This window comes from Lactuca sativa, chromosome 6 (assembly GCF_002870075.4).
Source record: "Lactuca sativa cultivar Salinas chromosome 6, Lsat_Salinas_v11, whole genome shotgun sequence".
NCBI classification, from domain to species: domain Eukaryota; kingdom Viridiplantae; phylum Streptophyta; class Magnoliopsida; order Asterales; family Asteraceae; genus Lactuca; species Lactuca sativa.
In genome coordinates, this window is record NC_056628.2 from 76,809,049 (window position 1) to 76,836,328 (window position 27,280).

The following is a 27,280-nucleotide window of genomic DNA, read 5'->3' on the forward strand; positions in this document are numbered from 1 at the left end:
TCAAACATGAATCATTGGCCCAAACTATAAGTATTACTAATTTACCTAATCAGTCCCCGTAAATTTAATCAATCTCTTTTGATCACTAAATTAATTCCAAATTAATTATTGATCAATACCAATTAAATAATATGATTTCTCAATTAATATATTATTCATATAATATATTAATAAATCACAAGTAACATCTTTCTCAAATATCCATCATATCAAATTGCTCCGGTGAAGGCAACCTAAAAGGACCATGCTACTATCGGGTAAAGTACATACCAATTATAGTTATGGGACTAGACACTTAATCCAACAGAAGGTTGTATCTTTGTATTCTTAGACCTGAGATACATATATGAGACTTGAAGTATAAGAATTTTTGTGCTTTGACATGGTTTAACGATGTTCCGTAAAAAGATAGTCATAAGGGCCATCGTTGGGTATGACATGAACTACATTGATAGGCGTATGTATGCAAAATGAAATTTGTTTCTTTTATTCGTTCAGAGTTAGACATCTAAGACCGATCGCTAGTACGTGTAATGTACCCCTTGGTACGCCTAACGTACTGGGTTGCTTGCCACCCAAAGCCATTTAGTGCTTAGTCCATTCAACCATAAGGTCCAACTCTCAGATCTCTTCCATTTTAGGGTTCTAATACATAAAGATGGCAAATTTAACCCTTAACATGTCTTAATGAATCCCAACATCCATTTTTGTCCAACAATACTCATAATAAGAACTCAAACTCATGCATAGACCAATAACTACCATGAAGATGACATTTTTATGCATCATAAACAACAAGGAGGCTAATATGTAACATATCTGAGTATCTGACTCATGGAGTTGCTCAAACTCACAAGGAGAACCCATGAGACCAAATAAAGCTCACAAACAAGCCCTAATTTCAAACTATTAAAATGAATCATCAAGGTAAGAACTTTATACATTCTAAAGCTCACAAAGTTGATGAATACTCTGGATCTAAAAGCTCAACCTCCAAAAATGCTTGGTCTCCAAGCTCCTTCTTATTAAATACACACAAAAATGCCACAAAGTTACTTTCAAAGCTCAGGAACACTCAAGGAATGAATTAAGGTTTCAATGGGACGAAATGAACAATGGAGGCTGATGAGGGTAGGGGTCCACAGATTATAATGATATTTAAATAAGGTTCAAACCCTAAAAATTAAGGTTTGACCTTGGCAGTTGTACGCCCAACGTACACCACGTACGTCCATCGTACGTAGTTGAATCCTCGCGACCAAAACGATCTCGTACGCTAAGCATACCAAATGTACGCCCAACGTACGAGGGACCAATTTTGTCATTTTTCTCAAATTTAAAGGACCAAAGAAGTAGTACCCTGAATCGAGTGTTACATGTAGGTAATCATATGATTTGTTGTTAATTTTTGTTTCTATCAAGCAAATCTCATTTTTGATTCAACCAAATGTTTGATTTTAATTCATTTCATATTAGCCACTTGAATAAGGGCTAACTTAATCAAATTATTCAATTTGTGAAATTTGTAATTTTTCTACGAATTGACAATAAGTAACATACATCAAATTGGTTATGTGATGAGATTGAATATCAATGCAAAGTTTGGTTTGCATGTTTTCACACTCCCGAGCTTACAAGAATGAATAAACATTGTTTGAAAATATTTATATAAAACTTAATGCAATATTTCAACTTAATTTTAAGAGCTTGTTTAGATTAAATTAGAAATGTTAGGTTTAATTCAAAAAACTTGTTTTAATTAAACAACTTGGTAAATAAAAGACACTAGAGCTTGTTACTATCTTCCGATACCAAATTCGGTAGACACAACTTAAAACCACTTCGAAATTACTTGCATAATTAGAAAAGTCAACGCAGAACTGTATCATATTTATTTATGATTTTTTTTTAAAATTATTTTTTATGATGTTTTTTGTTTTCTTGTGTTTGTTTATAAATAAAACTCTATTTTCTTTTATTGTTCGGACAAATGTGCCTTGCACAAAAACACATAAACAGACATAAACCTTTAGTTTGTGTCCTCGATGGTAAATCGCGCTTACCTTTACTACTTCCGTTTGTATAACAAATAATAGTTATTATTAACCCTGTGTTATTCGTCGGATCCGACATGCTAACATATTTCTTATAAACAAATATTTTAAATTTAATACATTATTAACTACAATTTACCAATTATTATTGTTATCAAGTTCGGATTGTAGCATGCCACAACATGGGTATTTCCAATTTACGAAATACGAAATTAAAAATAAATCGTAAATCCCCAAATAAGCTCCATTACAAGACAAGAGAGTCTTTATTATTATTATTTTTTATTTATTTATTTATATATATATATATATATATATATATATATATTTTTTTTTTTTTTTTTTTCAAATTTCGAAATATTTAGAAAACCGGAAAAGGTTGTGGTGATCGAAGAAAAAAGGGAAAAATAACAAGTCAAGGGTTTCAATTTTCATTTTTTCTTTTTCGATTTTGTATCGGTTTTCACCACCACCCAATCCCATCGCTCCCCCACTGTCTTCTTCACTCGCTCATCGTTTTCCTTTTGGTTATGTTTCGCCATCCACAAGATTTTGAATAAACAAATCCTTCGATTGGCCACGAATTCAAAAAAATCATGAGCTTCGATCCAGTTATGCAGCGCGTTAATCGCAATGTCGACGAACATATCTCCCAGCTCATGCAGTGCAAACCCTTGTCCGAACAAGAGGTTATTACATTCCAAATCTCGTTTTTATCGTTTTGATTTAAGGATGGGTTGTTTTGTGGGTTTCGTTTGTGATTAATCTGATGATTTGAGATGATTTACGGGGTTAATAGATTTGAGTTAGGCAGATCTGCTTGGGTCAGATCTATTGCGTAAAGTACGAAGCTTTTTTCTTTCAGTTATGGAATTCCTTCGATATTTCCAATGAAAATCCTTTGGAGATTATATATATGACATATTTTATGCATATGTGCATGAACAATATGTTTAATTTGCGATATACATCCGTTTAGTTTTTTTTTTCGAATTATAGTAATTGAAATTCGGACATGATTGTATAATGTTCATGATCGATTGATGGGGTATGTGCTCTATAATATACTCTTATTCTTAAATTTGATCACCTTTAACCAATCATATCAAATGTTGTTGTGATTCCGTGTAGCTTCCCTTTTCCTGTTCTTCAGGTTAGGTCATTATGTGATAAGGCGAAGGAGATTCTGATGAAAGAAAGCAATGTCCAGGTATCTTTTCATAATCATTTAATAATACCAAAAATGTGAGGTTAAAGAATTTAGATTTGTTTCTTCATGTCTTTTGCAGCCTGTTAAAAGCCCAGTGACAATCTGTGGGGATATTCATGGACAATTTCATGATCTTGCAGAGCTTTTTAGGATTGGTGGAAAGGTGTGTGTTATGTAATGATGATAAAATGATATGACAATTGACATAACTTATAAGAGCTGATTATGTTGTTCTTTATATAGTGCCCTGATACAAACTACTTATTCATGGGAGATTATGTTGATCGTGGTTATTACTCAGTTGAAACAGTGACTGTAAGTTTTCCACCAATACTTTTTTGTAAACTTATGAGGGTATTTTTGTAATTTCATCTATTTTCATACGAGTTTTTTGTCCATTCAGCTCTTGGTGGCTCTCAAAGTGCGTTACCCACAACGAATTACTATCTTAAGAGGAAACCATGAAAGTAGGCAGGTATATATATATATTTTTAATGTAGTTTTAATTTATTATGCATTTAAATATGTATTATTTGATATAAAATAACATAAGTTATAATGTTTATGTTTATCCAGATCACTCAAGTTTATGGGTTTTATGATGAATGCCTAAGAAAGTGAGTTCCTACATTCTTTTAATCATCTTTTTCCAAAAAAAACATTTTTTAATCATTGGTATATAATCTAATATACCCTTCAATAATGAATGATTAGAGGATTATAAGGTAATTTTCACCTTAAAATTCTCCAAACTTGAATTTATTTTTTGTTGCATTTTTTTTTTGTAGATATGGTAATGCTAGCGTGTGGAAGACATTTACGGATCTATTTGACTACTTTCCACTCACTGCATTGGTTAGTAAAATGACCATTTTACCCTTCTGTCCAAATAACGATATTAGATAAAAATTACTGTTTAATTGTTTATTTGGGAACTTTTAGATATAAATCGGAAACATTTTTTTTCGTTAACATGTTCTCTTGATAAATGACCATTTTACCCTTCTGTCCAAACAATGATGCCAGATAAAAATTACTGTTAAATTGTTTATTCGGGAACTTTTAGATATAAATCGGAAACATTCCCTTATTTTATTTTGTTAACTTGGTTAGTAAATGACCATTTTACTCTTCTGTCGAAATAATGATGCATAGGTTAGTAAAATTATGATTTTACCCTTCTGTCCAAACAACGATACCGGATAAAAATTACTGTTTAATTGTTTATTTGGGAAGTTTTAAATATAAATCGGAAACATTCCCTTATTTTATTTTGTTAATATGTTCTCTTGATAAATGACCATTTTACCCTTCTGTTCAAACAATGATGCCGGATAAAAATTACTCTCTAATTGTTTATTCGTGAACTTTTAGATATCATCTGGAAACATTCCCTTATTTTATTTTGTTAACTTGGATAGTAAATGACCATTTTACCCTTCTCTTATGATACATACATATATATGTATATTTATAGGTTGAGTCTGAAATCTTTTGTCTTCATGGAGGATTATCTCCTTCAATAGAAACACTTGATAACATAAGAAACTTTGATCGAGTTCAAGAAGTGCCTCATGAGGGCCCCATGTGTGACCTTTTATGGTCTGATCCTGATGATCGTTGTGGCTGGGGTATCTCTCCACGTGGAGCTGGATATACATTTGGCCAAGTATTTCATATTTTCATTTCATGTATTTTTTTTATTATAAATTATAATTTTATAAACTTCATTTATTTTATTTTATTTTATTTATGTCAGGACATATCTGAGCAATTTAACCATACCAACAGCTTGAAGCTCATTGCTAGGGCCCACCAGCTTGTTATGGAAGGGTTCAACTGGGGTCATGTAACCATTTTTTTTTTTCTTTTTATTTTTTGACATGTAATTTTGTCACTATTTTTTTTAATCAATTTGTTTTAATAGGAACAAAAAGTTGTGACTATATTTAGTGCACCTAATTATTGCTACCGATGTGGGAATATGGCTTCCATTCTTGAAGTAGATGATTGCAAGGGTCACACATTCATCCAGGTTTGTCTTTTTTTTTTTTTTTTTTAAATTATTATTTTTCTATAAAGTTACATATAATTTCTTATACTATATTTACATGTAACTTGTGTTACAAATTATATGATGCTCAACTTACTTAAAAATGATGGATTTTTTTAAAAAAAAAATTGCAGTTTGAGCCAGCCCCAAGGAGGGGAGAACCAGATGTGACACGTAGGACTCCTGATTATTTCCTATGATTCAAGAACTCAATTTTCATGAAAAGGGAAATAAAAAGCAAATCATATCAAAAAAAGACATACTTCAATCTCTTAAATCGCTTTGGTTCCTTCATTTTTTTCATTCAAATTTCTGTTTGTAGAGGAAAAGCTTCTATAAATCATTGCTGTCCTTTCCTTTTCCTTTTTTTTTTGTTTATTTTTTTGCTGGTATAATTCTTTTTTGACAACTAGTTAAGAATGCTTGCTATTAATTTGTTATCAAGTTCATTGGAAATTGGATGGTTACTCTTTCTGTGCTGATGTGGAAAACTACTTTGTTTCTTGCTTGAAAACCCCAAAAATATAAATCCATGAAAACATCTGTGAAGTTTTCTTGGACCTTATTAGATCTGTTTCTAGATGTTGAGAGGGTGACTATTTGATAAAAGTTTGAATCTTTGTTATAGTGAGTAGTTTTTTCCCCCGAATTGGATTAAGTGCATTTTGGTAAAAAAAAAGAGAAGGGATGGGGTAAAAGTAAATTGAAGTTAATGTAGAATAGGGATGAGCATATAGACCGGGGAATCGGCCGGAACCGGAACTGGAACCCGAGATACTATAATTTTGTCAATTTTTGGAACCGAGACCCGGTAAGAACTGGTCGTTGGAACCGGCGCAAAACCGGAAACCGGACAGGATAATTCACTCAAATTTTGAAAGTTGCATAAGTCATTCAATTTAACTTTTTTTTTTTTTGATTTGAATCTTTTTCCTACATGTAGATTATGATTTGAAGTTAAGTTTAGACTATAAAAACAAATGATTTTCTTAAAAATTAAATGAGTTACAAGCCCCACAAGAAAGAGTGTTAAATCAGAACTTTTTTTATGTTTAAGCAATTAAATGTAATATGATTTTGTTGTTTAAATGTGCATAACTCACTCAATTTAAGTTTTTTTTATCTGAATCTTTTTCCTACATGTAGTTTAGGTTTTGTAGTTAAGTTTAGACTATAAAAACTCTTGATTTAGTTAAAAATTGAATGAGTTACAAGCCCCGCAAGGAAGCGTGTCAAATCAGAATTTTTTATGTTACAACAATTAAACGTAATTTGATTTTGTTGTTCAAATATGCATAACTCACTCAATTTAAGTTTTTTTGACCTGATTCTTTTTCCTACACGTAGTTTAGGTTTTGTAGTTAAGTTTAGACTATAAAAACTCTTGATTTGGTTAAAAACTGAATGAGTTACAAGCCCCGCAAGGAAGCGTGTCAAATCAGAATTTTTTATGTTACAACTATTAAACGTAATTTGAATTTGTTGTTCAAATGCGCATAACTCACTCAATTTAAGTTTTTTGACATGAATTTTTTTCCTACGCCTAGTTTGGGTTTTGTAGTTAAGTTTAGACTATAAAAACGCTTGATTTGGTTAAAAATTGAACGAGTTACAAGTCCTGCAAGGAAACGTGTCAAATCAAACCGGTTCCAAAATTAAAAACCCGACAAAAACCGGACCCGGAACCAAAACCGGTAGAACCGCTGGGCCGGTTTGGTTCTTGATTTTGGCCGAAGCCGGTTCCCGGGTCTGGTCGGTTCCGTTCGGTTCGGTCCGTTTGCTCATGCCTAGATTGTCCCGTGAAACCTATGATTGTCGATGTAGCAGGTTTCACAAAACCTTTAATCTCTTCCAGAAGTTGGGTCAATGGTCGTATATTATATTCACCGAGCTCCTATTGTCCACATATAATCTATGGATGAGGGCCTTCCCTGCTGACCCCTTGATTACCTGTAGTTCCGTTCATTCCGTTCCCTGATGATTCAGCAGGATGGGATCACTCGATGTGAACTCTAGCTCAACCCACTTCCTTTTCTTTATTGGCGATTTTCCTATCTCCTATTTGCGGCATCATAACCTCGGTATCGTATACAATATATCCTCCTTCTGATGGTCCGGGGTTTCCATGGACGGAGTGGTTTTATTTCTTTACTTCTCTCTCTTCATACTTTACAGTAAATAGTGGCATTGTCCATTTTCTTATGAAAATCTTAGTATTGATTGGGGTATAGAGGATAACTTTTATGAGTCTTCCCGCTATCCTCCTTTATTGGCTTCTTTTGGGGGCGTATGTCATAAGCCTCATGTTGGTAAGGCTAGCTTGTTATGGTACCTCGTTTTATATCTTCGTACATGTCTCAGATATCTCCCCGTGGAATTTAGGTTATCCTGCCCGAACCTTGATGATACAGGTAAGTTTCTCTCCTTACGTTTTGACGGCGGCAGGTTCAATTCCTTTCCTCATGCATATATTTTCTACATTTGCTTCTTCTCGCCCGAGGAACCTATTAACTTTTCTTATCGGCTCTTTGGTGTTAGTCCACTCTCTCCTTACTAACTTGCGAACTAATTCCCTTTCTAACAATCCATACGTGAAAGTAGTGATGATCACATCTCTTGTGGGCATCTTCCTGCTTATTTCATTAAATCATTTGAAATAAGCTTTATTAGACCATCCTTCCCTCTCTCTACAAGAAAATATGGCATGAGCCTTTTGATGGACCCTCTATTGTTGTATAAAGTTGTTGCAAAACTTCATACATAGTTCTTCAAAACTACTTATGTTCTTCGGGGGGAAGGTTGGTTAGCCAATAGCGAGCTGATCCATCAAGGTGTAACGACCCAATTTTCACGCCCAAAAATTTCATTTAAAATAAGTGGTTTGTAAAACATTTGTAGTAAAACATCATCCGATCATATCATTTCATAAAACATATCTCGTGTCTGAAAACCCAAAACATGAAAATAATAATAATGTCAGAGTACAATCCCAGAACATCTCATAATGCAGAAATCCAATGTGTGTGTGTATGATGTGCCGCTACCGTGCCAGCTCCTTCCCCTTCGCTGAAGAGGTACCTGAAACCAAAACTGAAAACTGTAAGCACGAAGCTTAGTGAGTCCCCCCATCGTACCACATACTCGATGACGCAACCCTACTTGTCCTCCGTTGTCCAAAAGATTCTTACTTGGATTGCCCACTGATCCGGTGTCTTCAGTAGTACGGGCCCAATACTACTGACCACACCGCATCAGTATTCACTCCAAGTCCTCCTCCTTGGATCTTGGATTACAAGTACTCTACTCTCATGAGCTCCTAACTGCTATCTACTCGCTCTCAAGCATCTCAGCAGCAGAAATATCCTAGGCTAAGGCATCACATAACATATATCATAATATGTATACCTAGCTTATTCTAGTATGCATAACATAACATATATCATAACACATAATGTAAGGGTACTTTTGGGGGATTCACCGTTCGGGCGCTGGCTGATCGTACACACGGCTCCGCTCTGTTTGTCTCAAAACTCTTTTTACTCTTCTCAAAAGTTTTACTTCATTAGCAAATTTTTTCTCAAATCCTTAGTTTGAGTTCAGATGCGCCCGAAGATGCATCCGAATCCCTCAAACCAAGGCTCTGATACCAACTTGTAACAACGTAAATTTTTAAAACAAATTTTTCATTTTCAAAACATTCATTTACTCACAAAATAACATCAAACATATTGTATCAAATGTATTTATCACAAAACATCTCCCCAAAATCCAAAACATAAACTCCTCAAGTGTGTACGAATCATGCCTGCGCCTTCCCGCGCTCATCACTGGTACCTGAAACACATCACACAACAATTGTAAGCATAAATGCTTAGTGAGTTCCCCAAAATACCACATACAACACATACGCCCCTCAAGGCTATAATACGACCCTCCGGTCGATGTATCTCAGCGGGACCCTCCAGTCCCGTAGCTCGATGGACCCTCTGGTCCGGTTATAGCTCGTTGCCCCCCCCCCCCCCCCCCCCCCCCCCCGGCCCGGTCTGTATCGTTGGACCCTTCGGTCTGGTCTATAACAACATACAACATACACATAACACATAACACATAATCTCATACATAACACATAGGACCCTCTGGTCTACACAATATACCACTCTAGGTAACGTATAGTGAGAAGACTCACCTCGATGTCTCGATAAATATCTGACTCGGAATAAGTGTGATCTAGCCTCCGCCTAATCACATAAAGTAATACACTCATAAATACAACTGTACTCAACCCTAAAAGTCAACAAGGTCAACAGTCAACTTTGACCGGACTCGGCGAGTGCACTAGCGCGACTCGGCGAGTCTACACGTGTCCACTGACTCTCTTAGATCCTCTCTTGACACGCCGAGTACCTCCCTGACTCGACGAGTTCCACCTGGCATGAATCGCGGGGCCACCACGACTCAACTCGCCGAGTCTCAAGAACAACTCGGCGAGTTCCGGCTTGAAGTCAGCCCCCCTGACTCACCCTGACTCACTGAGTTGTTCCCTCAACTCGACAAGTCCACTCACTGAGTGATTACGGGCAAACTTCGGAACTACTCGCCGAGTCTGTTCTTCAGACTCGGCGAGTTCATGCCATGCATAAAGTCAAAACCACTTCTGAGGTCAGATATGTTCCATTAAATCATAGATCTGGCCTCCCCAAGCATGATAATCACGTAAAGTCCAAACCTTGATGCTCAAACAACATCTATTTGCTCCTATATGATGTGTTAGCCCCATATTTCATAACCCATGGTCAAAACTCCCATGAATCCTCATAAAGCTTGAGGAATAAAGCTTCTCTGGACCTCTATGGATCCCATTCCAAGCCTCATCACAAATAGGGACGAAATGGACATCAAATCTAACCAACAAAGGGGGTCAAGAAACCCTAAACCTCCATGTTCATCATAACAACATAAAGGGAGCCAAAATATTACCTCCAAAGTGATGCTCTGAGCTCCAAATTCGAAGAATGTCCACCTCCCTTGCTTCCTCTTAGCTAGAACCTCCTTTGCCTTGCCAAACAATGCTTCAAAGGTTAACAGTGGCCTCCTCTCTCTCCCAAAATCCTCAAGATCTCTTTAGGGTTTCTCTCTAGGGTTGGTGGCCGCAAATGACGGCCATAAGGCCCTTTAAATAGGTCTTAAATACCCAACTTGCCGAGTCTCCTCACAATACCCAAAAAAAATAAAAGAATAAAATAATACCTGGGAGTCCGGATGTTACAATTTTCCCCTACTAGAATCAAACTTCACCCTCGAAGTCTCATTCTGCAAATAACTCTAGATGTTGCTCATGCATTTCACGCTCCGACTCCCAAGTCAACTTTGACCCTTTCCGATGCTGCCACTGGACCTGCACCAGTGGCACCTCTTTATTCCTCAGGACTTTGATCTTCCGATCCCTGATCGCCACTGGTCTCTCAACATAATTCAGGCTCGCATCCACCTGAATATCCTCTAGTGGCACTACTGCCGACTCGTCGGCTATACACTTTCGCAACTGCGACACGTGGAAAGTGTCGTGAATCTGACCCAACTCTGCTGGCAACTCCAAACGATAGGCTACCCTGCCTACCCTCGCGATTACCCTGAAAGGACCAATATATCGGGGCCCCAACTTGCCCCTCTTCCTGAATCGGATCACTCCTTTCCAAGGAGAGACCTTCAGGAGCACAAAGTCGTCGACCTGAAACTCAAGCTCGGACCGGCGTCTGGCCGCATAACTCTTCTGACGACTCTGAGCGGTCAACAACCTCTGTCTGACCTACTGGATCTGCTCTGTCGTCCGTAGCACAATCTCGGTACTACCCATCACACGCTGCCCTACCTCTCCCCAGCAAATAGGGGTCCGACACCTCCTCCCATACAACAGCTCAAAGGGCGGCATGCCAATGCTCGAATGACGGCTGTTGTTGTAAAAGAACTCTGCCAAGGGCAAATACGTGTCCCAACTTCCGCCGAAATCCAACACACATGCTCGGAGCATGTCCTCGAGCGTCTGAATCGTCCGCTCACTTTGCCCGTCGGTCTGTGGGTGGTATGCGGCACTAAAATGCGGTTTCGTACCCAATTCCTCATGAAACTTATTCCAGAATCTGGAAGTGAAACGTACATCTCGATCTGAGACAATCGAAATCGGCACTCCATGCCGCGATACCACCTCTCTCACGTACATCTCTGCCAACTTATCCGCAGAAGAGCTCTCACTGATGGCCAGGAAGTGAGCACTCTTCGTCAACCTGTCCACAATCACCCAAATTGCATCGACACCCCTCGCGGTTCTTGGCAATTTGGTGATGAAGTCCATGGCAATATGTTCCCATTTCCACTCGAGAATCTCCAATGGCTGCAACTTACCATGTGGACGCTGATGCTCGGCCTTAACCCCGCGACATGTCAAGCATCTCTCTACAAACCATGCGACATCCCTCTTCATACAGGGCCACCAATAATCCTTTTTTCAGGTCCAAAAACATCTTAGTGGCCCCGGGATGGATCGAGAATTTCGATCGATGAGCCTCCTCCATCAAAATGGTACGCATCCCGCCCACGGACGATGTGGCAACCCAAAGTTTATTCCGTTATATTACCCCGTTTCCGTTAACAAAATATTCAATTTTATAAAAGTTCCGTTAATATGGGGTCGTCAAATAAATAAATAGTTATTTATTTATTTATATTTCATGTGATTATTATCATAGCAAAATAAATATAACTCGTAAAATTTCATTCCATTTAATGGAATAAAGTTATATTAATACGACCATTTAACCCGGGTAAAAAGTTTAAACCTCGTTAAGCTTTAGCATAGGGTAGTCGTATACCGGGTGCAATACCCGAGACCTATATAAGGAAGGTGGAACACTTCCTAGAACTCTTTTACCACTCAAGCTCCACTCTCTCTCTACTCTCTCTCCAACTCGTTTTCGACTCCAAAACCGCAAATTTCCGCTCCAAAACGTAAGTCCTCTTATCCTAACTTATTCTAGACATCATTGAATTGTGTTTTAACCCAAAAATCACTCATGAAAGTTGGAAAAAGGGAGTTTACGGCCTAAGAACCTCCTTAGGCCGTAAACACCTAAAATGGTGCCAAATGTCCCGGTTTTCCTTCTTTCGAGCTTAGATACTAGTTGTGGAATTTACCTAGGAGTGTTTAAGCCTCAAAACAATAATTTTTAGGGTATAAAATAGGGTTTACGGCCCAAGCACATGCTTAGTCCGTAAACACCCTCTAACCATGCAAAAATGCCCCAAAAACACTTCCAAATCATGTTTAGGCTTGAGATATGGCTTAGGGAATTTCCATTTCGAGTTTGGAACAATTAAACATCATCATTTGAGGGGCAAACTAGAGTTTATGGTCCAAGCATATGCTTAGACCGTAAACTCCCCCAAACCATGTCAAATGAGAGTTTAAGTCCCCTAAATGGCCCTATACCTTCACTAGAAATTGTTGGGATTGAAACAAGGGCTTTAAAATCAAAGATTGAGGGTGCACAAGAGTTCACGGCCTAAGCCATGGGGCTTACGGCCGTAAACTCCCAAGGAGTGGCCTTTGGGCTGTAAACTCCAAGGGAGTAAGCTCTTGGACCCTTAGACATCCCTTTGGCCTTGTATAATTCCCTAGAACCACTTCTAAATCCATATGAGACTTGAAAGCTATCAAAAACACCCCTCCCATGAGTTTACGGCCGTAAAATCATGGGGGATGTGGCCTCCCAACCGTAAACTCACTTAGGGTGGGTTTTAGGAGAGTACACTCCAATGTAAGGTCATACACTCCTTCCATGCAACTCATTAACCTTCTAGCACTCAACCATAAGACCTTTCATCAAGTTAGTATATCTAAATGTTTTAATAAGAATATAAGTCACTAATTACTTGTAAAACATATATCTCATATGTTACTAGGGTCTTACAGGGTGTACAAGTCCTTACTTGACATCAAACGCTCACCTGACACTTCACCCGATCTACCCGTTTCAGGTGAGTTCATACCCCTGAATTAACCTTTTAAATATTTTTACATGTTTTTATGGGGGGGGGGAATACAAGTTAAACATGCCAGTTATCATATCAATTACATGTGATTGATAACCCGCATGCACAAGGAATTACTACACTGTCAACTGTTTTACCAAGTATGATACTATAAATGGTTTTCTAAAACGTCTTTACTTGTTCAAATCTTTACTCATATTGTTTTATCAAAGTTATAACCAAAATGTGTTTATGAAAGGTTTCAAAGGATTTATAAAGGTTTTCAAACTTGTTTTACAACAGAATACCAAGTCGTGATTTTCTTAAGCACAAAGGTTTTCCCAAAGTTTTCTTCCATGTTTTCATACTCCTACTTGGTTAGATACTACTGCTTCGTTATACTTTCACTTCGTGATACACTTATACTTGATAATGCCTCTACTTCACTTCACTACAAGAAAAAGACCCTTTTACGACATGCAAAACACAACGCTCTTTGATTTATGTTACGCATTAGAGAGCGACATTAAAAAAGTGTCATCTCTTCAAAAATCTTAAGGATTTAGGTCACGCATTACTGAGTGCCCTTAAACTAGTGTAATATAAAAAAAAAAAATTAAAAACACGGAGGGCACTATATCTTAAATGTGCGCCCTCTATAAGTGTCGCTTTATAATTTTAATGAACGCGCCTTTAGTAGATACGGGGGAAAATGAAATCCCCAAAATTTTGAAAACCCGCCTTGTTCTTTTCTACCTTCAATTGATTCTCCCCTCTCCCTCCTCTCTCATCCCCGATCTGCTTCTCTGCTGCTTGCTAATCTTCTCATCGGATCTCTACTCGATCTCCTTCTTATCATTATTATCAAACAACGCGTTCGCCGCCCCGCCCTATCTATAAGAAACCTCTCTCTCTCTCTCTGTCTCTCTTCCATTACCCACCACAAATGGTTTTTCAAACACAAATCAGGGAAAACCTAGGTCGATTCTCCAGCTTTTAGTAACAAATTTGTGGACATCCATATACATATTGCGATTTCAAAGTCATCTTATGAAATCAACATTCCCCCAATTTTGATTTGATACAGGTAATACACGACCAACTACATGTCTCTTTCTCTCTCTCTCTCTCTCTCTCTCCTATATATACATATACATATTGCGTGTGTTTTTGATTTCTGATAACATCGATATAACACACAGACTAAAAACTGGTAACGGAGGTGAAAAATATTCTAGTTATGGAGCTTTATATCTTAGAAAGTTTACGGTAAAAGGTACTGACATCCAAAAGGTTCGTGTATTTCCACATTCCTTTACTTAAAGTTGAATATTCGAAGCAATTTCTACCAATAACCCCTGTTTCTTGATTTTTCTTCTCCCTTCTCAATTGTTGGACCATCTCGGTTGTTGGACCAAGAGGCGTTGAGGAAGTTTTATAATTAAGAATGTGATACTTAGAGTGCTGGTGTGATTATATATATTTTACTAAGTGGGCTCCAAATAAGCCTCTTGATTCTGTTGTGGTATCTCTTGAATGTTGGGATTATTAAACCCCACCACATGCAATCTCCTTACCTTATCCATCTTTCCCAATCATATTTAATTAATAATATTTACCTTGTCCATTTTTTTCGTATCATGTTTGTTTAAAGCCTAGTTTTTTGTTTCGTAATTAAGATGATGACCAAAAGATGCATTATCCTCCTTCGACTCTTTGCAGGTAAGAGCAGTTGGATTCACTATCTTACTTCTGACAAAATTTGAGAAGTTCTTTTGATTATCTTCTAGAATCCTCAGATATATAGAAGTAAGTTCTTGTTTACATGGTAGTTATTTGTCTACAATTTTTGAGTTTTCATTATTCTTGTTACCGATGATCAGTCTTTAATATTAGATACCTGATATATGTAATAGGCATGATCAGAAGCACTTTCCAGCTGGACATCAGAATAGCTGATAGGGGATCGACTATATAAGCATGTATTTGCTAAAAATGGCTGGAGTTTTGTATTCTGGATACATTTTATTACAAGGTTAAATATATTTCCTTTGTATATATAATGTCAAATTGTTTAAATTATCATAATGTAGTATTTCTTACGAAAGAACTAAACCCTACTTGAGAACAATTCAAACCTAGATAATCATCTATAAAATGTTTTGTATCTTTTGTGAGATAATTAATGAACTCGAATCCATGTTTTTATATTATTTTTCCTTGATATCAGATCCGGGAAAGCTGGAAAACTTTCTTTCTTAATCAGTCAAAAAAAGTGTAATGGTTTAATCACTATAGAAAATAGGAAAGTATCAAAAATAGTTTAAATGTTGAAAGCACACTAATGTATGTCTAGAGTAAGTGTTGTATGAACAAAGCTTGTTTCTTTTTTGGACTAAATCAACCGTGTGAATAAGCATAAATTACAATTTTACCCTTGTTGTGTTGACTTGTAGATGGTTGGTGGATCAAGGAGACAATCACAGAAAAAGTGAAGTACAACAGAGAAGAATGTCAGTTAAAGTGTTTTACAACAATACTTTTCTGTGTAAGTGTGTAAGTATGTGCACCCTCATTGACAAAAATCTAAGAAACCGAAATAAGATCAAGCAATGTCAATAAGTTCAGCTACATGGACAGTAAAAATGAGAGTTATTTTACATATTTTATATATAATCCTTCACTTACTACTAGATATTTTTTACCCCACATAAATATTTATTCTACAACAATGCTGTCTAAAAATACTGCTATTTACTGTTTCTTGCAGGTCCATTCTGCAGCTACAATACTAGATAAAAACAATCTGGTGAAGTATGATAGAAAGTGGCTATTTTCATAGTCAAGACCTAGTGGTATGTTTTGCAGAGTCATGAGCAAAACCTGCAAAAAAAAAAAAAAAAAAACGAGACATGAGGGGTTAGGGTATAAGGGTACAAGGGTCATTTTAACAAAAGAATTACCTTCATTGGTGGATACTTAGAGAATGGTGCATGCCCATGAGCGAGTTCAAGTGCTGTGATTCCAAATGACTAGATGTCTGCTCTGTTGATGCACAACACAATTCTTTAGTTCAGAGATCTTCAAGTGAAAGTAATCACACGACATAAAAGTAGAAATATATAGAAGCGTAAGTTACAAAAAAAATTGTTCCAAAATATTAATCTTATAATTTTAGTACTTATTTGAGGTATTGAGCTTTGCAGATTATTTTCACTGAGTGAGGAGTTCAAATATGTAACAGTAAGACAAGATGCGAAGATGGAACCTGCAAAGCTTTTGGACCGTGTTCCTATTCCCGTCAAGGAAAGTTTGGAAGAGCCTAGGGCAAAGATCAATGTCCTAATCCAGGAATATATTTCTCAGTTAAAGCTTGAAGGACTTTCTTTGACATCTGACATGGTGTTCATAACCCAGGTTAGTTTTATCTCTTACATATGTATCAATGTTTCTTTCTTTCTACTCCCATATTCCATATTCCTATCAGATATTCAGAATTGAATTTTATAAATAAAGTTGCAATGATGAATAACTTTGAACTTATTGTTTTTTCCAGGCTAAAAAGAGAGATGTGGTTGGGTTACAGTAACAGGTAAAATCACAAGAACATGAAATTTGCATAAATTAGTAATTTATTTATTTATATATGTTTACTTACTTTGCTCCAGGTTTTTGTTAGAAAAGTTATTAAGCTTCATGGCAAGTACCTGGCATATGTAAATGACTGTTTCAGGAACCATACTCTTTTCCACAAGGTTAGTATAGTAATTTCATCAAAATAAACACTCCTGTCATTCAAAATTACTTGGTCTTACTTTTGAATGAATTCCCCTCTAGGCTTTCAAAGAGGCATTTGAAATATTCTGCGACAAGGGTGTTGCTGGAAGTTCAAGTGCAGAGTTACTTGCTACATTTTGTGATAATATTCTTAAAAATGGTGGAAGTGAGAAATTGAACGATGAATCCGTTGAGGACACGCTTGAGAAGGTATGTTAAAATTTTGTTTGCTCAAAAGACGTAAATGCCCTCATCATCATCGAAAGTCTCCTGTGCAGCAAATGGTAAACAGAAGTGATTGAGTTTTTGAACTAATTTGCAGGTAGTAAAGTTGCTTGCCTACATTAGTGATAAAGATCTATTTGCTGAATTTTACAGGTAAACCTTTTTCTGATTCCTTTTCTAATGAAGTCATATGTTTGTTGATTTGTTTATTTTGTCTTTTTATAATATCTGACATGAAATTGACATTGTACTCTGGTTGTAGGAAAAAACTTGCTAGGAGGCCTTGTTTGTAATTTGTAAAATGTAGGATTGGGCACTTGAGCTGGAAGAAGTTTTCATAGGTTTGATAAGTTTGTTCCATATAAAAATACAATCAAGAACAAGATTCTCCTTTAGCATGGTATTGTAGCTTCAAACCTTTTCTGTTAAGTTATATCATTCATGCAAGATGAGAAGGGCATTACTGTCTTTTGCATGGATGTTAATGAAATCTATTGTTCTTAATAGGTTCTCATTTGACAAACTATGTTGGTATTTTAAGCCAAGGATTGCGAATAGCTCCCCCTGAAGCTCCTGCAACCGGCTACATGCATACCATTTTGATGGTTCAACTCTACATGCTCGAGAATGAAGACAGGAAAACGTTGTAACCCCATAGCCGAATATATTCTAATGTTGTTGGCACACAGAGAGTTGTTAGCACATAGTAAGCTAGATGATGCAATTGTATATAAATGAGTTCATTTTTTAATAACATTTACTCACTATTGGAATAATTATTTGTACTTGACATATTAGTGAAATGAATTATCTTTGTTATTTATGGTATTTTATTTTGTATTATGAGATTTTTAATGTATTATTTAATTTGAAAATTAGTAAATCTATAAATAATATTTTTTTTAAACATTTAAAATTATGATACGCAAAAATGTGTGTCATCTTCATTTATGACATGGCCTTTCTTGACAGGGGCTTTCTTGATACACATTGCGTGTCATTAACACGCGCGTCGTAAGGTTACGACACGCGAATGCGTGTCGTCTTCCTTTATGACAGGGCCTTCCTTGATACGCATTGCGTGTCGTATATGCGCGTCGTAAATGCGCGTCGTAAATGAGCGTCGTAAATGCGCGTCGTCTCTCTTTATGACAGGGCCTTCCTTGACACGCATTTGCGCGTCGTCCGAGCCTTTTACGACGCGCAATGAGCGTCGTAAAAGGCTGTTTTTCTAGTAGTGCTTATACTTATTAACGCTTTTACTTCACGATACGCTTCTACTTCACGATACGCTTCTACTCCACGATACGCTTGTACTTCACGATACGCTTCTACTTCACGATACGCTTCTACTCCACGATACGCTTTTACTTCACGATACGCTTCTACTTCACGATACGCTTCTACTTCATGATACCCTTTTACTTCACGATACGCTTCTACTTCACTTATACTTGTTAACGCTTCTACTTCACTTATACTTGTTAACGCTTCTACTTCACTTTTACTTGTTAACACTTCCACTTAGTCGAAAGTATGTCCGTACTTGTATATTTATATAAATAATGATTAAATGACTTAGGAAGGCTAGTTCGCCCTATTTCCTTTTCTTCGTTGAGATGTGGTCTGGTGGGATCGGATATCCATCCGAAGGTCGTTAGATCATTAATTATATATATCATGTATACATGTATAGACATGAAGGTTTACATCGGTTGGTTCAGTTATGAGTCTCTACTACTAGTCCAACACTTTCATCAGAATTCACTGTTTGGGATACATCTTCAGGACACGGCCTTCTCCGTTGTCTAGTTGGTAACCAGAGTCTCTTGTAGGGAGAGAGGACATTATGTGTATAGATCTATACGGGATTGACACCCCTGCACCCTGACTGCTAGCTACAGTCCACAGCCTACCAAGCCAAGGGGTGACAAATGTCATATTTACACCGACGCTTGCAGGGCGTCAAGTACTCTAGTGTCGATTAGTATGGTTACGAGTATCTCCATGTTACCTTATAATTCATGGTCTTAAGGTAACGGTATTTAACACTGTATGCTGGAAACACAATCTCAGTATTCACTGTTTTAGACTGTGCTGGCTGTATCTTTCATTTGATACTGTCTAGGGTCTGTATTCACTGTTTTAGACCGTGCTAGCTGTATCTTTCATTTGATACTCTCTAGGGTCTGTATTCACTGTTTTAGACCGTGCTAGCTATATCTTTCATTTGATACAGGCTAGGGTCTGTATTCACTGTTTAGACCTTGTCAGCTGTATCTTTCATTTGATACCGTCTGGGGTCTGTGTCTCCTTTGGTTAGACTGAACCAGGCGTGTCATTCATTCGATACTCTCCTGGAGTCTATGATTCCTTTTGCCTTAGTCAACAGTCTTCATTGCTAAGGCATATGTTATTTTCCCTGATATTCTCCTACTTTCTTTGAAATCAAATCCCGTATTTTGATAATGATAGTGTTTAAGGGAAAACTAATTTTTACAACATAACTCTGACCTGTCTTGGTAGAAGACTGCTTTTAACTAGAAAATATAGGATTTTCTGGAAAGAACTCTAATTCACTGTATATTCTAAAGCTACTACTTACATAAAGTTATTTGAATAAAATGCCACTAAATACTTATGAACTCACCAGTATTTGTAAAAATGCTGATACTCGCTTTTCAAATAACTTGTATTCTCAGGTCAGCAATAGACAGGTACATCCCCGGAGCTTTTGCTGAAGACAGTTTAGTACCAAGCTGCACTTATGTTATTACTTGTATTACTTGATATTTCTATGTAATGTAAACCATGTAAAACTATTACTATTAATGCAATGGTTGTTGTACTTTGATTACTATACTGCACATGTTGTGATACTTGACATGACGTCATCCACCCCAGAACGTTTCCGCCGTTCCGGTTTTGGGGTGTGAAAGATTGGTATCAAATCATTTTTTATAGTGATCTAAGTATATCAATTCATAAAATATATACAGCCTATAAATACATAGAGATAAAACACTCTGACCAAGAATTATACTTTAAAATATAGCCATATTTTACCAAAGTATAAGAACATCCAGAATCTAAACACTCGAACACAAGTATCACAAGAAGAACAAGAATAAAAGTCTTTGGATGTTGAGCATTACCGTCAAACGTGGACAGGTATGTAATTGTAAGCTGGAATAAATGTAACCTGATCAACTACATTTATTCGAGATGCGATGAATGTGTGCTTGGGAGTGATAGTGGTGTTGCAACAGGTCTGAAACTTACCAACTAGGAAAGCTAGAGCCTAACATAAAGTTTAAAATACTATGGGAGTATTCTGGAATCCTAAAAGACTCACATTAATCCCAGAATCAAATTCAGAAGATAAGAAACATACAAGAAATTAAAATACCATAGGGGTATTTTAGGATCCATAGACAACCTTGTGTGAAGAACTAAAAAGATCCTTACTGATATACCTACAACTACAGAGGGTATACTCCCAAGTTTATATATAATAAGGATCCCATAGGCTAAGAATGTGTGGTTTCGCTTTACTTCCTTTTCCTCGTTGGGATGTGGATACAGAGTAGTATCACATATTCGAAGGCCTATCGGATCTAAGATATATATGATTTGTATACCCTATGTAATCGTAGCAGGACTCGATACGGATCACCCAGTGAAATGTTAATAATCTCTTAGGATTCTTTAGACATTTCCATTCTCGCACGAACCATGTAGAAAACCCTATCCACTTCAGTTCTTGACAGAAGAGTTGATTCAGACCCAGAAGAGGTTCATTGAGAAGATTTCCAGTTCGGAAATAAATGAACTAGGTCAAGACTATTGAATTCACCAAGTGCCTATATCTTTTAGGGCCATCGGTGAGAAATTCGCCTAAACTTCCGAGATTTCCAGTCATCCATCATGAATAAATGAAACCTAGAGTCGAATTCGGAAGTAAGACGGAGTAGAAATTCAATATGTCTTCACAAGAAAAGAACCATAGGTAACTACCCGAAGGAAACCAACGCCGGTCCCAGTCAGGGATACGAGGTAGACAGAGGGAACCAATACATGGAACCCAAGAAGTGTCTTCTCCTCACGATTCGTCACACTAATACACCCATAAAATAATACAATTTAGTGAGTTAGTGGTTACACTACTCACGCTATGTGTTAGGTAAATCGCCTTTTCCCGTTGCAAGTAATACGATTAGAGCGGATCCCCACACCTCTATTGAGAATGTTTAGCCATAAGCCTTCATGAGCCTCTCTTTCCGCGGTGTTCGTTCCGAACTGTTCTCAAATTTTTCAGGCCGGAGAGTGAAACCTTTTCCAATATAAAGGTAACTTAGTAAGAACGACTCCCATCTTATGGCTTTTTTCCGATACTCATACTCTTACCTTGAATACCAGGACTACATCATAGGGATGTAGGTCGACACTCAGGCAACCAATACCCGAGGCACGGGAAAATTTATGCCTATCATAGTAAGGATAGATATGTCCAGGGTTAACCATCATCTCTCATCCGCTTGAGTTCCTTTCCGTATAGGAAAAACCATGCCTCCGAGCTTGCGTAACCAATCCACTAGCAAGAAACCTACTCTCCTACTCGATGAAGCTATGTTCCAAGCTGCAGTCTCGGCAGCCGTTGCAGCTATCATGGCTCAATTGAATGCTAACAACGCCAATGTTAGCAAGAGCCCTATCGGGAATTACGATCCTAGTAGTGGACAACAACAACCAACCTCTGTGTACCCAGAAAACTCCTTATCTCGGTTATTTTGCACAAGATTCATTAGTGCAAATAATAGCCGGCCAATCCCAGAAAACTCCTGATCTCGGTGGGTGATCTCGGCACCTCCAACCTCATAACCGCCTCAATCTTGTCCGGGTCGACCAATATCCCCTTCTGGTTAATGAGATGCCCCAAAAACTGGACCTCTCGTAGCCTAAACTCACATTTGGAGAACTTGGCATAAAGCCTCTCCGATCTCAGAACTCCGAGGATCTCCCTCAAATGCCCCTCATGCTGCTCTCTGGATCTCGAATACACCAGAATGTCGTCGATGAACATGATCACCGAGCGGTCCAACATTGGTCTGCACACCATGTTCATGAGATCTATGAACACTGCTGGTGCGTTGGTGAGTCTGAAGGGCATCACCACGAACTCGTAATGCCCATAACGAGTCCGAAATGCTGTCTCCGGGACGTCCTCCTCCCGCACCCTCACCTGATGATACCCAGACCTCAAATCGATCTTGGAGAACCAAGATGCTCCCTGCAACTGATCGAACAAATCGTCGATCCTCGGCAATGGGTAACGGTTCTTGACCGTTAGCTTATTCAACTCACGATAATCAATGTACATCCGGTGCGAACCGTCCTTCTTTTTGACAAAAAGAATGGGCGCCCCACATGGCGAACTGCTCAGCCTGATAAACCCTTTCCCCAGCAGCTCCTGGAGCTACAAGGATAGCTCCTGCATCTCCGAAGGCGCAAGGCGATAAGGCGTATCTCCCAGAACCAAATCAATACTGAACTCTACCTGCCTCTCCGGAGGCACACCCGACAACTCCTCTGGAAACACATCCGGAAACTCACGCACTATCGGGACATCATCCACTGACTTCGGTCCCTCTGAACCAACCCTCGCATCCATCACATATGCCACAAATCCCCTACAGCCCTGCTGTAGACTCTGACTCGCCCTTGCGGCCGAACAAAATGCTGACCCCGTGCGTGTACCCTCGCCGTACACCGTAAGAACTCCCCCACTAGGGTCTTGAATCGTCACCAATTGACGCTTGCAGTCTATCACCGCTCCATAACGGCTCAACCAATCCATACCCACTATCACACACACGTACCCCATCGCGATCGGGACCAGATCTATCGGAAACTCCACACCGAAGATCTCAAGGACACATCCTCGAATCACATCCGAAGCATACACAACTCGCTCATCAGCTATGGAAACTTGCAGAGGCCGATCCAATGCCTCTCGACGGGTACTAATATGCTGACTAAATGCTATGGAAACAAACGACCGACTCACACCCGAGTCAAATAACACCAAAGCAGTCACATAATTCACAAGAAAAGTACCTACGCATATGATCATATAAGCATAAAAGTCAACTCAAATAAAATATGAAAGAGGATACATACCAGCCACAACATCGGGCGCCGCGCGGACCTCCTCCACCGTCAACTGAAATGCTCTCCCACGAGCCTTTGGGGCCTCGGCCTTCATCGGCCGAACCTCGGTAGTCCTAGCAGCAGGTGCAAATCCCTGCGCGGATCCTTGAAGAAGCTGTGGGCACTTGGCCTTCCGATGGCTGGTCTGGTTGCAATGGAAGCAAACCGAAAATCCCTTGGGGCAATCCCTCGCGATATTCCCTTCCTTCCCACACTTGTAGCACACCCCTGCCCTGCATGAACCCTCGTGGCTCTTACCGCACTTCCCACAAGTGCGGCCCTTCGCTTCTCCAGATCTCGAATCAGCGGGTCTAGCCCGCTTATCTGCTGGCTGGGACTGAACCGGTCGCCGATCCACCCTCTGTGACTCGGCCTCCTCCCTGGCCTGAGTCTCCAACTCTATCTCCCTCTTCAGGGCATTTGCCTGAAGCTCAGCAAATGTCCGGTATGTCGAGTTCGCCACGAACTCCCGAATATCCCTCCTCAGAACACCCAGATAACGGCTCATGCGAGCCTGCTCAGAAGACACCTGCTCAGGGAAAACATCGCCCTCTCATGAAACTTCCTGGTGATCACCATCACAGAATCGGTACCCTGCTTGAGGGTCAAGAACTCCTGGATCAACTGTTCCCTCTCCACCAGGGGGAACATACTCATCTCTGAACATGGTGGTGAAACTCTCCCAGGTCACCTCGGAAATCTCAGCCAAAGTGAAGTTCGCCGTCACGAACTTCCACCAATCCTTCGCTCCCAGACGGAGCTGGTTCAAAGCGAACCGAACCCTCAAGTGCTCTGGACAAGAACACGTATAGAAATATCCCTCGATGTCGGAAATCCACCTTATAGTGGCAATCGGGTCCTGCGTCCCATCGAACTCTGGTGGCTTCATGTTGCTGAACTCCCGGAACAACAACGAGTTACTCCCCTGAGGTCTGGCAGCAGCAACAGCAGCAGTAGCTGCAGCTGCAGCAGCCTCAGTCAGCGCCGCATACCGCTCATCAAAAGTCTCAATCAATTTGGTCTTGATGTCCCCAAACATCTCAGGAATCTCCGCCCGGATGGCAGCTGCCACCTCCTAATGAATCAATCGACAGATCTCCTCGTCGCTGACACCACTGCTCTCAGGTGTGTGTCGAGTCCCAACCATGATGCCTCTCAAATACAACAAAAATTTATCAGAGACTCAATCGGGCATTCACATACTCGATGACGCAACCCTACTTGTCCTCCATTGTCCAAAAGATTCTTACTTGGAATGCCCACTGATCCGGTGTCTTCAGTAGTACGGGCCCAATACTACTGACCACACCGCATTAGTATTCACTCCAAGTCCTGCTCCTTGGATCTTGGATTACAAGTACTCTACTCTCATGAGCTCCTAACTGCTATCTACTCGCTCTCAAGCATCTCAGCAGCAGAAATATCCTAGGCTAAGGCATCACAAATCAGGCCACTCTAGTCCTAATATGTATACCTAGCTTATTCTAGTATGCATAACATAACATATATCATAACACATAATGTAAGGGTACTTCTGGGGGATTCACCGTTCGGGCGCTGGCTGATCGTACACACGGCTCCGCTCTGTTTGTCTCAAAACTCTTTTTACTCTTCTCAAAAGTTTTACTTCATTAGCAAATTTTTTCTCAAATCCTTAGTTTGAGTTCAGATGCGCCCGAAGATGCATCCAAATCCCTCAAACCAAGGCTCTGATACCAACTTGTAACAACGTACATTTTTAAAACAAAATTTTCATTTTCAAAACATTCATTTACTCACAAAATAACATCAAACATATTGTATCAAATGTATTTATCACAAAACATCTCCCTAAAATCCAAAACATAAACTCCTCAAGTGTGTACGAATCATGCCGACGCCTTCCCGCGCTCATCACTGGTACCTGAAACACATCACACAACAACTGTAAGCATAAATGCTTAGTGAGTTCCCCAAAATACCGCATACAACACATACGCCACTCAAGGCTATAATACGACCCTCCGGTCGATGTGTCTCAGCGGGACCCTCTAGTCCCGTAGCTCGTTGGACCCTCTGGTCCGGTTATAGCTCGTTGGGCCCCCCGGCCTGGTCTGTATCGTTGGACCCTTCGGTCTGGTCTATAACAACATACAACATACACATAACACATAGCACATAATCTCATACATAACACATAGGACCCTCTGGTCTACACAATATACCACTCTAGGTAACGTATAGTGAGAAGACTCACCTCGATGTCTCGATAAATATCTGACTCGGAATAAGTGTGATCTAGCCTCCGCCTAATCACATAAAGTAATACACTCATAAATACAACTGTACTCAACCCTAAAAGTCAACAAGGTCAAAGGTCAACTTTGACCGGACTTGGCGAGTGCACTAGGGCGACTCGGCGAGTCTACACATGTCCACTGACTCTCTTAGATCCTCTCTTGACACGCTGAGTACCTCCCTGACTCGACGAGTTCCACCTGGCATGAATCGTGAGGCCACCACGACTCAACTCGCCGCGTCTCAAGAACAACTCGGCGAGTTCCGGCTTGAACTCAGCCCCCCTGACTCACCCTGACTCACTGAGTTGTTCCCTCAACTCGACAAGTCTACTCACTGAGTGATTACGGGCAAATTTCATACTACTCGCCGAGTCTGTTCTTCAGACTCGGCGAGTTCATGCCATGCATAAACTCAAAACCACTTCTGAGGTCAGATCTGTTCCATTAAATCATAGATCTGGCCTCCCCAAGCATGATAATCACGTAAAGTCCAAACCTTGATGCTCAAACAACATCTATTTACTCCTATATGATGTGTTAGCCCCATATTTCATAACCCATGGTCAAAACTCCCATGAATCCTCATAAAGCTTGAGGAATAAAGCTTCTCTGGACCTTTATGGATCCCATTCCAAGCCTCATCACAAATAGGGATGAAATGGACATCAAATCTAACCAACAAAGGGGGTCAAGAAACCCTAAACCTCCATGTTCATCATAACAACAGAAAGGGAGCCAAAATATTACCTCCAAAGTGATGCTCTGAGCTCCAAATTCAAAGGATGTCCACCTCCCTTGCTTCCTCTTAGCTAGAACCTCCTTTGCCTTGCCAAACAATGCTTCAAAGGTTAACAATGGCCTCCTCTCTCTCCCAAAATGCTCAAGATCTCTTTAGGGTTTCTCTCTGGGGTTAGTGGCCGCAAATGACGGCCATAAGGCCCTTTAAATAGGTCTCAAACCCTGGAAATCAGGGTTTCATTAAACAACGTGGACTCGCCGAGTCCAGACGCGAACCCGCATGCAAAACCGCAATCCTACTCGGCGAATTTAGACTCCAACTCACCGAGTCTCCTCACAATACCCAAAAAAATAAAAGAATAAAATAATACCTGGGAGTCCGGATGTTACAATTTAATTGAAATCCTACAATTATGGAAATAAAGTAAATATATTTGACCTAATAACCTTATACAGCATATCACATACGCCTCCTCCAACGATGATCGTCTGCATCGAACGACCAATCTGTTTCAACCTAGGGCTTGTGTTCCTCTTTGCATCCTTTCTCCAATAGAAATAGCTCCTCCCCCTCAACAATCTTTACTTGCTAGCTTCCATTTTTGATGAATCATTTCAATCAAATCAGGACTTCAGCGACGTCAGGTGGGAACGATTTGGCAGCAAGGATCGACGGAAGGAAAAGAAAGGTTGGAGGATAGATTGTTCG

At 39.2% G+C, this 27,280-nt stretch overlaps 1 protein-coding gene across 1 annotated transcript; it reads left to right on the forward strand.

The window, feature by feature from the left end:
- The first annotated feature begins 2,436 nt into the window (after positions 1 to 2,436).
- LOC111890167 (serine/threonine-protein phosphatase PP2A-2 catalytic subunit) lies at positions 2,437 to 5,797 on the forward strand. Its single transcript, XM_023886325.3, has 11 exons — positions 2,437 to 2,743; positions 3,208 to 3,264; positions 3,344 to 3,427; positions 3,508 to 3,579; positions 3,668 to 3,739; positions 3,841 to 3,881; positions 4,053 to 4,119; positions 4,742 to 4,933; positions 5,024 to 5,113; positions 5,192 to 5,299; positions 5,452 to 5,797. The coding sequence occupies exons 1-11, from the start codon at positions 2,651 to 2,653 to the stop codon at positions 5,515 to 5,517; spliced, it is 942 nt and encodes a 313-aa protein (XP_023742093.1). The 5' UTR covers positions 2,437 to 2,650; the 3' UTR covers positions 5,518 to 5,797.
- Positions 5,798 to 27,280: the final 21,483 nt, after the last annotated feature.

Excerpts from the sequence above, each read along its gene's own strand:
- LOC111890167 (XM_023886325.3), top strand. The coding sequence starts at position 2,651 with ATGAGCTTCGATCCAGTTATGCAGCGCGTTAATCGCAATGTCGACGAA. Across the intron at positions 3,740-3,840 it reads GAAACCATGAAAGTAGGCAG|ATCACTCAAGTTTATGGGTT; the intron begins GTATATATATAT and ends ATGTTTATCCAG. Across the intron at positions 4,120-4,741 it reads ACTTTCCACTCACTGCATTG|GTTGAGTCTGAAATCTTTTG; the intron begins GTTAGTAAAATG and ends GTATATTTATAG.